Consider the following 14,443-nt stretch of genomic DNA (forward strand, 5'->3'; position numbering starts at 1 on the left):
TTTAATATATATATATATATATATAATACATATATGTCTCTGATTGCGAAACAATAATTATAATAAAAAAATATAATATTTTAATTAAAATTATATTATTATAATAAAATAAAGGGACAAGCGGTGTTGAAGATGAGTGAGTGAGTATTATAATTCTATAATTATAATAAAAAAATAATATATATATTATTTTTTATTATAATTATATTATTTAAAAAATATATATATATATATATATTTAATGTAAATATACAGATACACCAGTAAAAATGTATATAGTATATGAGTACTGTAATACTTACTGTACAAAAATATTCAAAACGACATGGCTCCATTGACAATACATTAAGTTACACAAATTCACAAAAAGTTATATGTATTATATTTTATATCATAATTATATTATTATAATGTATATATAAATAACGTAATTGCGTGCTTTGCACCTTTGAAAATAAAGAGGTGTATCCTGCAGACAGAGAAGAGGGGAGGGCTGATCTGCGGGGGAAAGCTTCAGGGCGTATGAGGAAGTTATAGACGGTGAATAAGAGACACAACAGGGTGCTTTAAGTTCAGCCGAGCAGCAGCAGCAGTATCCACCCTGAAAATGCCCGCAAAGAAAGTGTGCATCGTCGGATCCGGCAACTGGTAACTTTGTCATCTTGTCTCTTTCTGTGCATCATTCAGAAACAACACCTATTTGTTCTTTAGTGGCGTGCAAGGGCGCAACTCACGGACAGCTGGGATGTATGCGTGTGGTTGTATGTGCATGTCATGTATTCATGTATGTTCCGGTGCGCTCTTGCGTGCATTTACTCATTCTTTTGCTCACAGGTGGTAACTGTGTATATTTTGGACTGTACCACTAACTTTTCCTGAACCATGGGGTCCCCGCCTATGAGCTCTTCTAGCTTCCTTTGTGAGACCCATTCACTCTTTTAAAAATGTTAAAAAATAAAGACTAAACGCGGGTTTTGTAACCTAAGATTTAGACCCATATGGACGCCAGTACGGTGCTTGCACACCACACCTAGATCTATAGGTGTGTCAGTGTATTAAAGCTGTTTATAATAAAAACATCCAGCCGGGTTAGGGTGAGGATAAAGCCCGCCTCCTCCTGTGACTGCGGACCACATCTGCCAACCTGAAGCTGCATCATGGACACTTTGTTCAAACCGGCTCAGTTAAACAGCAAACTGGTTATTCTGGTGCCCGAGTGACAATGATGCTTGGATACTTTATCAAAGATCTAATGTACCAACGTTATTACTTTACATTGTTGTTGTTTTTCACTGCGCATGTGTAGGAAAGTTCGCACTTTTCCTGCAAGTCAAAAGCGTCTTTAGTGTGATTATAATGTTGAATGCATGCTTTTCAGCCTGCTCAGCTCTGTTACAAACATTTGCCCATTCATCTGCGTGATTCATTAGAGTAGGGATGCTCAAAGTGAGGTCCGGGGACCCCTCTGGGGGCCGTGGTACTCAGAAGAAGAAGAATTACTTTATTAAATTTTTGCACTCTGTTATTTTACATGTTACACACACACAGGCCCGAAATACACACACATGCACAAACAGGACCTATATACATGCAATTAATAGAGATGTCAGAGCGAGGGGGCTGCCAATGGATCAGCGCCCCGAGCAGTTGGGGGTTCGCTGCCTTGCTCAACAGCACCTCGGCAGTGCCCAGGAGATGAACTGGCACCTCTCCAGCCACCAGTCCACACTCCATTCATGGTCCACACAGGGACTCTAACTGGCGACCCTCCGGTTCCCAGACGAGTCACTTATAGACTGAGATAGTGCCGCCCCCAGAGGGTCAGTTTTCAGATCCTTAAGATTTCAATCCAGGTTGTTTTAGATTTTCTGTGTGAGTAAAAACAATTTAATTGTGCTTTAGCGGTGTGCAACATAGAGTTACAATTCATATATTTCTACATATTTAGTCTGGAGTACCTGATATGGCTACACAAGCGCCAAGTTTTTCAGAATTGTGCCCATAGTTTCATTTTATCTGCATCTTATTGCATCAGAAGCCCTGTTTTATTTCGCCTGTGTATGCGCTAGGAGTGAAATACGTTTGATATGTTTGTGTCTGGACCTGTTGAGACCTGTTCCTTTAATCCAGGGCGCCCGATCCTGCTCCTGGAGAGCTGCTGCGCTGCATGTTTTAGGTTTCTCCCTGCTCCAGCACACCTGAGCCTGATGATGTGCTCGTTATCAAGCAGCTGAAGCTCGTCACAGGTTTCATTAAAAATCATTAAATCATTAAAGTCAGGTGTGTTACGCTGCATTCCTAAGCACTGGGACATGAGACTGCTCCTACATGGACTTCAGAGCGTTCCCCACCATTTAAGTCGAACGTAAACAGAAACATGGACGACTGCCATCAAATGCGTTCATAACATATTGTCCAGCAGTGGATAACATTGATTGACATTAGAGCGGTATTCAGCGAAAACATCTTCATACACTGATCTGGAGCCGTTTATGTAAAAGCTCTGTATATGGATATGAAATGGACCTGGGTACACTATTACAAAGAGCCTCAGTTTTGCTGTGACACTTGAGCTTTAGATTTTTATTTCCTAAAAATGAAACATTAATGTGTGTAGAAAAAATATACTGTAATAGTAAATTATAAGAGTCTGCAAACTAATGTATCCTATAATATAAATATATATATGCTAAGAGATTATTTTCATGCCAGAATATTCAAAACAATTCAATTCAATTTTAATTATAGTGCCAAATCCTAACAAAGGTTATCTCAGGACACTTTACAGAGTAGGTAAAGACCACACTATATGACTTATTTATGATTTACACAGACCCAACAATTCCCCCGAGTTAGCGAGTTGGAGGTTCCACTCCGACAAGTTGTGTTAAAATGTCAGTATCTAATACAACACTACATGCAGGGAAGTAGCGTCCATAGCCTGTTCTTTGACGTGTTATCTCTCACTAACTGTGTCTCCACGGGCGCCTCCATTGTTCTCCGACTTATCTCGGTGAGGTCGGGGTTGAGCTCCCCCGAGTTCGCGAGTTGGAGGTTCCCATTTGACAGTGCACTTTTCCGAGTTAGTGGTCCGAAGTTCTGACCTCCCACGGCACTGGAACGCAGCATTAGAGCAGGGGGACACCTTAAACATGCAGGGCCGTGGCTCTCCAGGAGCAGGACTGGGCACCCCTGCTTTAATCCATCCTGAGGGATCAGATCACACTGTTCCATGTGTATATTCTGAAATGCACTTCAAATACGCCCTTTTTTCTGGATTGACCTTTGGTGTTTGCTTTACCTACATGTTACTTGCAGCTGATTGAATTCATTTCAGTTGCATTGTTTCATAGGTGTTCTGTGTTTAAGACTTTAGTGCATGAGGGGGTTAGGAGTCTGGATCTGCAGTGTGTTAGGAGGCTGATGGATGAGACTTTCTCTCTCTCTGGTGAATGTTGTTTTCACACTGTCTGCTGTTCTTCAGGGGCTCTTCGATTGCCAAAATAATCGGGCACAATGTCAAAGCGTCCAACCGCTTCGACCCGATGGTGAACATGTGGGTTTATGAAGAAATGATCGATGGGAAGAAGCTGACTGAGATCATCAACACAGAGCATCAAAATGTCAAATATCTACCAGGTCATAAGCTGCCCAGGAATGTGGTAAGTGCTCCACTGTTTTATAAGAGGCCCATCTTGTGTCAACAGGTGATGCAATGTACTGCAACATGCTTTCATTTTACAGTGAGATGTGACACTGATAAGATAACTTTGACACATATGTCAGGTTTATCTACCATGGCTATGTCATTGGACATAGTTTGCTTACCTCAATCAAATCAAATCACTTTTAAGTGCAAAAGAACTCTCTACTCTATTATCTGACACTATTTACGGACTAATGTAAAGAGTACTAACTTTGCCTCACTAGTTTGCCGTTCCAGAAGTTGCGCAATACTTGGAACCATATCACTTGAAAGTGATTTGAATGTGGCTCAGTGGGTCGTCCTCCATTCAAGAGAATGGCGTTTCGATCCCCACCTCCCCCGTCCACATGTCGAAGTGTCCTTGGGCAAGACACTGAACCCCAAATTGCTCCTCGTGCTGCACATGGGTGTGTAAATGTGGTGTGAATGGTTACATTAGATGGTCTGTAGATGTCCACTGCCATCAGTGTGAATGTGACAAGCACTGTGAAAGCGCCTTGAGTAGTTAGAAGACTTGAAAGGTGCTATATAAGTTCAAGTTCATTTACCATGTGAGTTACTAGTATTTTTGTTCAGGAATAAACAAGCAAACAAACAAATACACAGTTAAAACAATATGCATTTTATTTATTTTGACTTGCCTTTTAACAGCCTTAGACATTGAGTCATTTAACTGCAATCACCCCTATATCCATATGTAATAAATGGGGGTGAATATATCACCTGGGAAACTTTTTATCCGACACTATTTAAGGAATAACTTTGCCTCACTAGGTTGCCGTTCCAGACATCACAGAAGCTGTCAAAGGAGCAAAGATCCTGGTCTTTGTGATCCCACACCAGTTCATTGGCAAACTCTGCGATCAGATGAAACCTCACGTCACGGAGGGAACCATCGGGATATCGCTCATCAAAGTAAGATCCTGTTATTGTTCCTCGTGTCACATTTCCTCACCGCAAAAAGGGGAAATAAGTCAATATTGTCACCGGACTTAACTTTATATTCTGTGGCCAAGACATCACGGGACCGGGTAGTTCAGCAACACAAACCACAGTGAAACCTACAGTACCCTCAAGGCCACCACGCACTTATCGGTTATTGTCCTCCAGGGTATAGATGAGGGACCAGACGGACTCAAGCTCATCTCCGACATCATCCGAGAGAAGCTAGAGATTGAGGTCAGCGTGCTAATGGGGGCCAACATCGCCAGCGAGGTGGCAGATGAGAAGTTCTGCGAAACCACCATCGGTTAGACACTTTTTTTTTTATTCAGCTGCACCAAATGTCACCTTCTTTTATGAATACTTAGTTAATGAACTGTTTAAAATACAGGGGCGAAAAATGAAGCGCATGGCCACGTCTTCAAAGAGCTGCTGCAGACTCCAAATTTCCGCATCACCGTTGTACAGGAGAGCGACACAGTGGAGCTGTGCGGCGCGCTAAAGGTAACAAATGCTGCATTTTGTGAATATTAAGTAATTATTCCTGTAGGTTCCAGATTTCAAACCTTCTCTCAAGGTGCTGATCGAAAGAAAAAAATGTTGCATGACAGAATATAGTGGCGGTAGGTGCCGGATTCTGCGACGGCCTGGGTTTTGGTGACAACACCAAGGCGGCAGTGATCAGGCTGGGTCTGATGGAAATGGTGGCCTTCGCCAAGTTGTTCTGCAAAGGCCAAGTGATCTCTGACACTTTCCTGGAAAGCTGCGGCGTCGCCGATCTCATCACTACGTGCTACGGAGGACGAAACCGCAAAGTCGCGGAGGCCTTTGTTAAAACGTCCAAGGTGAGTCACATTGAAACATCACATCATCGACCTTAGGGTTAACTCTATCCACCTCTACTTGTTCACTGTTTCAGAAAACCTCAAGTTAGGGATAATGTCCAACAAGGTGTCCGTTATTAATTCATTAATTCCTGATAATGAACACCTCGTCTGACATTATCCCTTATTATCCCTTCCTCCATTTAATAGGACACACTAATGAATGCTTTGTGTAGTCCTTTAACAGCAATATGAGAACATATGGCAATTTGATGAGGAAATGAAGACATACAGTATATATTAAAAAAAACATTCAGACTAATTTGTGTGTGTTTTGATCCAGTCCATTGCTGAGCTGGAGGCAGAAATGCTGAACGGGCAGAAGCTGCAGGGCCCACAGACCTCAGCGGAAGTCTACAAGCTCCTACAGAAGAAGGACATGATCGACAAGTGAGTCCATTCACTTCTATAATAACTTTTATGGTTTTAAGGCAACCAAATATTGTTAAATAAAGACCCATCACGCTAACAAAACCACACAATTCAAACTGGACCAGTTCAAACTCAGCTAGAATTCATACTTACGCAGTGATGTGGGACAAAGTTTCAGATTTTGGGCTTTTTTGTTTCCATAAAAAATTCTTTTTAGTGGAAAGGAAACATCCAAAATACACATTTAGGTGTTTCATTTGTTACACTTCATCTGTTTGAGTCTGTCAATTATTATTTGATAATGCCTCATTTGCACATTTAAACATTGCATTTCTGAAAACTGATAAATGAAACAAATATTGTCGTAATGTAAGTAATCAACTGGGGAGGTTTCATGGTTATATGTATTAGTTAACATTAGTGTCCCCCCATAAAATACACTTTCTCTCTCTCTCTTATTTTCATAATTAGGATTTAACTGCAGCCCGATAAAGCCCAAGACAAGGAGGCAACATTAATATTATTAATATTATTATTTAACCCTATAAATCTGAGTGAAATGTGTGTTTTCTTCTGCAGGTTTCCGTTGTTCTCTGCAGTCTACCTGATCTGCTTTGAGGGCAAAGAGGTGAAAGAGTTCATCACCTGTCTGCAGAGCCACCCAGAGCACATGTGATGGCTCCGCAAACACGTCCACTGCCCCTCCAATAGCCATCGACTACCACTAGAGGGTGGAAGGGATGCATCAGATAGAAACGCACAATACAACCAAGCGCACTTTTCCTTTTTTCCTTTTCCTGATGACATTTCATTAAGAAGCATGTAATTCTTCTTAGCTTCAAAAGCATTATTTTAACACTGATTTTGCACTTATTTAAACATTTCCTTTTTCAAAAAGCAGATCTTCTTTTAAAGGCAGACAAATCAACTACTTTTATTACCTAAAAATACTTAATTTTGTACGGATATACATAAACGCTACACTGTTGACGGGTCTTTAAATTAAATATGGTTATGGCACGTTTCTCATTATAATAAAAGCATAAGAAAGTGAAAACTGTCTCTTTATTGCTGAGTCACCTTTGTCATTGTGTCCATGTTGATTTAAATGATTTGTCACAAGGGAACACAAATTCAAATTCAAATTCAAAAAACTTTATTTGACCCCGGGGGGCAATTCAGGGCACACAGAGCAACAAATAACGACACTGCAACTATACAAAAAACATTTTAACCTAACACAAGAATAAAGTGTAAAAGAAGAGTGTCAGGATGTTAGTGTGTTAGTACAGGTAGAATAAGTGTCAGGATGTTAGTGTGTTAGTACAGGTAGAATAAGTGTCAGGATGTTAGTGTGTTAGTACAGGTTAGAATAAGTGTCAGGATGTTAGTGTGTTAGTACAGGTAGAATAAGTGTCAGGATGTTAGTGTGTTAGTACAGGTAGAATAAGAGTCAGGATGTTAGTGTGTTAGTACAGGTTAGAATAAGTGTCAGGATGTTAGTGTGTTAGTACAGTTTAGAATAAGTGTCAGGATGTTAGTGTGTTAGTACAGGTAGAATAAGTGTCAGGATGTTAGTGTGTTAGTACAGGTAGAGTAAGTGTCAGGATGTTAGTGTGTTAGTACAGGTAGAGTAAGTGTCAGGATGTTAGTGTGTTAGTACAGGTAGAGTAAGTGTCAGGATGTTAGTGTGTTAGTACAGGTAGAATAAGTGTCAGGATGTTAGTGTGTTAGTACAGGTAGAGTAAGTGTCAGGATGTTAGTGTGTTAGTACAGGTAGAATAAGTGTCAGGATGTTAGTGTGTTTGTACAGGTTAGAATAAGTGTCAGGATGTTAGTGTGTTAGTACAGGTAGAATAAGTGTCAGGATGTTAGTGTGTTAGTACAGGTAGAATAAGTGTCAGGATGTTAGTGTGTTAGTACAGGTAGAATAAGTGTCAGGATGTTAGTGTGTTAGTACAGGTAGAATAAGTGTCAGGATGTTAGTGTGTTTGTACAGGTTAGAATAAGTGTCAGGATGTTAGTGTGTTAGTACAGGTAGAATAAGTGTCAGGATGTTAGTGTGTTAGTACAGGTAGAGTAAGTGTCAGGATGTTAGTGTGTTAGTACAGGTAGAATAAGTGTCAGGATGTTAGTGTGTTTGTACAGGTTAGAATAAGTGTCAGGATGTTAGTGTGTTTGTACAGGTTAGAATAAGTGTCAGGATGTTAGTGTGTTAGTACAGGTTAGATACGGAGAACATCGTCGGCGTGAGATGTAGAAAGACATGCGTGTATCAGATGTAAGCAGACATGTGAACGGGTGTATATGATGTAAACAATGTAAACATGCAGTAGACTGTTAAAACAGGTATGAACAGAACTGTAGTGCAGAAAAGATATAAGTGGACAGTGATCGGATTCAGATGGGGTCAGACATGATACATGTGTGTAATGAGCAGACGTAAACAGAACTATAGTGCAGTGATAGAGTATAAATATAATATATAACTATAAGCTGAATAATAAAGTGATAGTGGTGCATGGCAGGAAAACAGCAGTCTAAGTTTATGCTAGCTCTGTGTAACGGATGAATACTGAAAAATAAAGTGACCATAGTGCTGTGATGGATACAATATAAGACCTGATAGACAGAATAAAAACACAGCATTCACATGAGTGTTTCTATGACGACTAAGATTGTGCATCTCACAGTAATCAGTGTGTCCTGAGGAGCTGAAATTGTACCTTGAAGCTGATATTCCCCTCTGTGTTTGCGTCTCTGTGACTGAGTTGTGTGTTGGGTCCCACAGTCAGGCTGTGACGGGGTGAAGCTGATTCCCACGAGGGCCGCCGTTACTCAGTATGAGAAGCAGATTAAAGAACAAACGGCGTCCTTGTCCCTCCATCTCAACCATATTACAGGTCAGACCGGTGAAACCTTTGATAATCTTCGACTGTCTGTGTGTCTGACTCTGTCTGTCTCCCATCACTGCGCAGGATGTCCATTTCTGTGTCTACCTCCATGTCTGATGTCTGATATTTCTTTGTTCTCTGTCTGTGCTTGGTACCTTAAAGGCCCTATGTTATATAAAGTGAGATTTCCATGGCTTTGTTATTATAAAGCGGGTCGAGGTGCTGTATAAATACTGTAAAAGTATCAAAACACTCAATGCACAGAGAAATGCACACAGCCTGTATTCAGAAACTGTGTATTTAAACAAGCCGTTAGGACTTCTGTACAGTTATGATGTCACAACTATACTATATATAGGTAGAGAGTGCCATTACAATCACTCCCAGAGGATCTAAACCCCACAGAGAATCTCTGGAAAAGTCCTTGTCAACAAAGTCATGTCTAAGAAACCCACTACAGTTACTGAACTGTGGAAGAGACTGAAGAAGAACGGACGCAGATCAAACCAGAGCAGTGTGAGATACTAGTGATGTCCTGTGGGCGCAGACGTGCTGAAGTCATTCAAAGCTGTGGCCTCTACACTTCCTGCTCATTTCTGCATCCTATAGCCCTAAAAAACACTGTTGAAACCTTCTCTTATGACACAGTTGTTACTGTTTTTTTTCACAAAATAAAGCTTTTTGTTGAAGTGCCTTGGTAGTAGTAGTAGTAGTGCTAGTACAGCAGTGGTATAGCTATGAACCTGAAAATAAGCATAATATTGGACCTTTAATTTAAAAGGTGGTTAGCACTGTTGCCTCACAGCAAGAGGGTTCCTGGTTCAAATCCTGACTGGAGCCCTTCTGTGTGGAGTTTGCATGTTCTCCCCGTGTCTGCGTGAGTTTTCTCCGGGTTCTCCGGTTTCCTCCCACAGTCCAAAGACGTGCAGGTGTTCGGTTCATTGATGACTCTAGGATTGCCCCTAGGTGTGAATGGTTTTCTGTCTCTGTTTGTCTCTATGTGCCCTGTGATAGACTGGCGTCCTGTCCAGGGTGTACCCTGCAACCCCGACAGGGACAAGCGGTTGAAGATGAATGAATGAATGGATTATACATAGATATGGACTGTCTCTCTCCATGTGTCCATTGGTGGTTTTCCAAGCTATCTCCTCCTGCAGGCCTCCATGTCCACGGCTGCCCAGATCCCAGGACATCAAAGGACTCACTGGATGGAAGAGTTTCAGGGGCACACAAAGGGCTTCCATAGGTTCCCATGGGAGAGCTGGGTCTGTCGGGTCAATGTCCTCTGCAGCGGGACGGCTCATCTCCTAACAGCAACTGTCATCGGTGGGTGTTTGAGCCAGCACTGAGACCCTTGTAGTGGTTTGACACAAGCCAAGAGCCTGTGTTTCAAAGGGAAGGCCCACCTTCAGATGAGACCTACGTTTGAAAGAGGAGCTTAATCATCACGGTAGCATGTTGGTACCCCTCGACCCTGAGCCACACACATATACACTGTCCTCCAGCAGGATATGGCCCCTTTGACAGCAGATAATGGCTGAACAGCATGGATTGAGGTCAGTGTTTGATTTACATCTGCTTCGTTACCTTTAAAAGACAGTCCCATCCACGCACACTTGTATTTGCCACCTTTCTTTCTCTCAGAGATGATTGATATCGGTATTTCTCAGCACCTCAGAAGCTGACTGATTAGCACGTTGTGTCTATTTTGTTTAACTTGTGTGGAAACAGAAATGTAAAAACAACAGTTTGTGGTTTTAGGGAGGGTTTTTTTTTGGAGATAAATCAAAAATGTCTCTGCAGAAATCGACCGTAAAGTTTTCCAGAGGAACTCGAATGCTGTCTTTGCAAAGTTAATTACACCTCCATTGTAATGACAGACATTTTAAAGCTGCTCTAATCCATATTTTTATATTAACTATTGATGAAATGCCTGTGTGTATGTGACAGCTTGTGATGAAATATCACCTGACTGCAGTTACACTCAGCTTTACAGAAGTGTTTTTAACAGCTAGTGAGCAAGATGTGTCTCTCGGGAGTTGGTGGAGACCAAAACGGAGCAAAGGGGAGAGAGAATATCCATTTCTACCTGCCTGAGAGCTTTTAAACAAATCTTTATCGACAGGTGTCAATAGAAACGGTCCACAGGGATCAAAGGGACATTTAATTTTCTGTTTTACCTGTGCAGTGTGAGCGACCAGGTCATGACTTGATGATCGGACCGTAGAGTGTGAACACATGAGCTCCAGCTCATCAGAGACGATTTACTCGTACAGTATATGAGGTGGATGATATCAAAATCATAAGGTATACGAACAGGCGACACGATGATGTAGTGGTTAGCACTGTCGCCTCACAGCGAGGTTCGCGTCCCGGCTGGGGCCTTTCTGTATGGAGTTTGCATGTTCTCCCCGTGTCTGCGTGGGTTTCCTCCGGGTTCTCCGGTTTCCTCCCACAGTCCAAAGACGTGCAGGTGTTCGGTTCATTGATGACTCTAAAATTACCCGTAGGTGTGAATGGTTGTCTGTCTCTGTTCGTCTCTATGTGTCCTGTGATAGACTGGCGTCCTGTCCAGGGTGGACCCCGCCTCACGCCCGATGTCAGCTGGGATCGGCTCCAGCCCCCCGTGACCCCGACAGGGACAAGAGGATGAAGATGAATGAATGAAGGTATACGAACAGGATGTAATGTGGGGGTATAAAATCTGATAGATGCACTGGATGTCAGGCAATCTTCTCCCCTTCCCCTATTCATTTTAAACGCCACTATCGCTGCAAGATGATGGTTAGTGGTTAAAGAAATACAAATAAACCAGAACGTTTTTCCCCCTATACCAGAATGTGAATTCGTGCAGCCAGAACACGCTCCAGTACTGACACACGTGCCGTTTGGGCCAAAAATCAGCTTGGTAATATGTCCTACTGATGAAAACACGCCTAAACTGTATTAATGTGGATTTTATCTCCATTACAGCCCTGTTTTTTCTGCATGATAAAACATATTAATGCCCTTTCAGTACATTCCACATTCAGTATGGATATGATTTATGAGGTGTGATAAGACTGATCTGTTACTCACAGTTGACTTATCACACCTGTGCCTCCCGTGGATGAATGTCTCAGTTGTGCATCCAAACTTCTCCTCTCAGTACTTCAGGGCTTCATTTTTTTTAAACGATGTGGGCCACCCCTGGGCCAAACCACATGGCTCACGCCTTTGGATTTATAGCACGCAGAGAGGATGTGTGAAACCTCACACATTGGCTAATAGATAACTCATAATATTACCTACAGGCAAACGAGTCTTGGCAGTTTTGTGTTTATATTGTATATATGTTTAATCGTGTATATCTTTCCATGTGGCTACAATTATGGATGTGTATGTGTTTGACATGAAGGGGTGGCAGTCTATCCTACATCCTCAGCTAATTACAGGCCGCTGATCTTGTCAGCTGTCACCGCCACACTCTTTTTACATGTCAATGACAGCCCAAATGGACCTCATATCCTTCCTCCAGCTCACACAATGCTCTCATTGAAAGCACAAGAGATGGAAAAAAGGGGGAGAACCGAAAGGGAGAAAGCAAAGGGTGCCACTTCTCGTCCCAGCTGGCGTTGGCTCAGTGGCAGAGGGCACGGAGTCTCATCCGTGAAAAAACAACCACTCCTACTCCTATCCGCAAATCCTCCCCTTCATCCCTCACCTCTGCTCGACCATCTTCATCATCGCCTCGGCCTAATCTGGGCACGTTCGAGGGGGACATGCACCCCCAGACTTTTCCTCTCTTGCCTCCTTTTGTGTTTGATGAGAAAGAAAGAGAAACAGGAGGGTGCGAGGGGGGGTGGGGGTGGAGATGTAGGCAGTGGTGGCGGTTCTCTCGGGTTTGTCTTTTGCAGGGGGAAGAGGAGGAGAAGTTGGCAGGAAGCCTGGTTGTGGCACTGCATACAAACACGGGGTGAAAACACAAGGACTATTTGTTTGACTCTCCCATCCTCTTACCTCAGGGAGAGGGGAAAGAATTGCATGAGACAGCCACAAGCTATGGTCCTCGCTTCCTTCGGAGGCCATCGATTCTGAAACACAGCCTGGGGAGTGGACAGAGACGAGACAAATGGAAAGCAGCCCGCGTCAGGAAATCATTGACCATAATTCAGTACAGTAAAGACTTGGCAGGATGCCCAGCCTTGTTTGCTGCTTGAAAAAACAGCAAAAAAGCACTTTGATTAAATATAAAATACTATCAGACGTTAGGTGAATCTACAAAACAGCATCAAAAGAGACACCGCAATTCATCACCACAATATATCTCTGACTAGACAAAGGGCTGACAGAGTGGAAGCTAGATAATGTCTCCCCTGTTTTTTCTATTCCACATTACATCTCGGTTCTTAGCTTAGTCTCCTGTGGACTCCAAGTAGCTGACATCAGCACTAACGCTGCAATTTTCTCTGATTTGTGGAAGATGAAATCTTTACCGTATGGAGTGTACTCGTCTCTCTCTCGAGTCCACGCTTCCATGCACATAAAGATGCTTTCTGGGGCCGCCGATGTGAACGGAGATATCGTCGGGTTCCCAGTGCAGCTGCACATGACAGTGATGTGGCATTCCAACATGTCAGTGCAGCGAGGGCCACGCACAAAGCCACTTCCTGCAAATATTCACAAGGGAGACACGAAGCAGCTGCTCTTGCTCCGGGTTCGGGCTCTGATCAAATACGTTTCCAGTATTTTTGTATGTAAATCAGCGCTGGGCCGTATTATTATTAGTTCGAGCATGAAACTGTATCAGCAGACTTTAAAGAGTTCCATGTCAAAATATCACATTTGTTTTCTTCATAAATTTCCGCTTATGTTCTTTCCGTCTTGACAGCGTTGCAGCACGCGTAGCCCTTCGGGATCGTCTGGCGTTTCCATTACACATGTTTTGCGGTAGTCTTGTTCAAAATGTCCCAATGATAGGAGACGATGCTTTCCATAAAACAGGTACACTGAAGGAGCTGTAAGTGTTGCAGCAGGCCACAGAGTTGACTGTTTTATGACTGCTCTGCTCAATGGCAGCAAGCAATCCTAAAGGGAGGCATTGTGGTTGAATGATAAAGCAGCCCGACGTGTGGAAGAAGATGGGGTGATACTGGAAGGGGTGTTTATTTGTTTCTGCATCTGCGTGCGTTGTTTGCATTGCAAGTGTTTCCTCGTGTGTTCTTACCAAAGTCTGAGCTGAAAATATGTTAACTTAGCGATAAACAAAAGAAAATACATGGTTTCACTGTGGAGGACTGCAACTCTTCGGGGTGTTGCATGCCTACTAAATGCTTTTGAACCGTCTCCTTGCATTCTCTCTGAACCGCTGCTGCAGAATATATATGTCTTTCCTCTCTCTGGTGCGCCACACCAATCGTTTCCTCAGTGCTCCTGCGGGGCTCTGACCTGTGTGACATGAAAGAGTTGGACCTCTTGCCTTGAATGGATCAGGATGTGCCGCAGGTCAAGATGTTTGATTAGGAACATTAGCCTCCCTGCTGCACTCTCAAGGCACAAACACGTGTGCACATCAATGTATGTGTAAGCTAGTGGACAAAACTGCAGCTGCCAATAGGTAATAGTTTGTGCAAATGAATGAATAATTGCCAGATATTTGCCCTGAC

General features: G+C 42.6%; 1 protein-coding gene across 1 annotated transcript; it reads left to right on the forward strand.

The window, feature by feature from the left end:
• The first annotated feature begins 523 nt into the window (after positions 1–523).
• gpd1c (glycerol-3-phosphate dehydrogenase 1c) lies at positions 524–6,949 on the forward strand. The gene is made up of 8 exons (XM_083938047.1): positions 524–648; positions 3,485–3,662; positions 4,481–4,621; positions 4,817–4,955; positions 5,040–5,152; positions 5,260–5,493; positions 5,816–5,922; positions 6,484–6,949. The coding sequence occupies exons 1-8, from the start codon at positions 608–610 to the stop codon at positions 6,578–6,580; spliced, it is 1,050 nt and encodes a 349-aa protein (XP_083794173.1). The 5' UTR covers positions 524–607; the 3' UTR covers positions 6,581–6,949.
• Positions 6,950–14,443: the final 7,494 nt, after the last annotated feature.

The sequence above is a fragment of the Echiichthys vipera genome (genome assembly GCF_963691815.1).
Source record: "Echiichthys vipera genome assembly, chromosome: 23".
Lineage (NCBI taxonomy): Eukaryota > Metazoa > Chordata > Actinopteri > Perciformes > Trachinidae > Echiichthys > Echiichthys vipera.

Coding starts and splice junctions, on each gene's coding strand:
- gpd1c (XM_083938047.1), top strand. CDS start 608: ATGCCCGCAAAGAAAGTGTGCATCGTCGGATCCGGCAACTG. Junction 4,622..4,816: donor TCGGGATATCGCTCATCAAA/GTAAGATCCTGT, acceptor ATTGTCCTCCAG/GGTATAGATGAGGGACCAGA. Junction 5,153..5,259: donor AGCTGTGCGGCGCGCTAAAG/GTAACAAATGCT, acceptor GTTGCATGACAG/AATATAGTGGCGGTAGGTGC.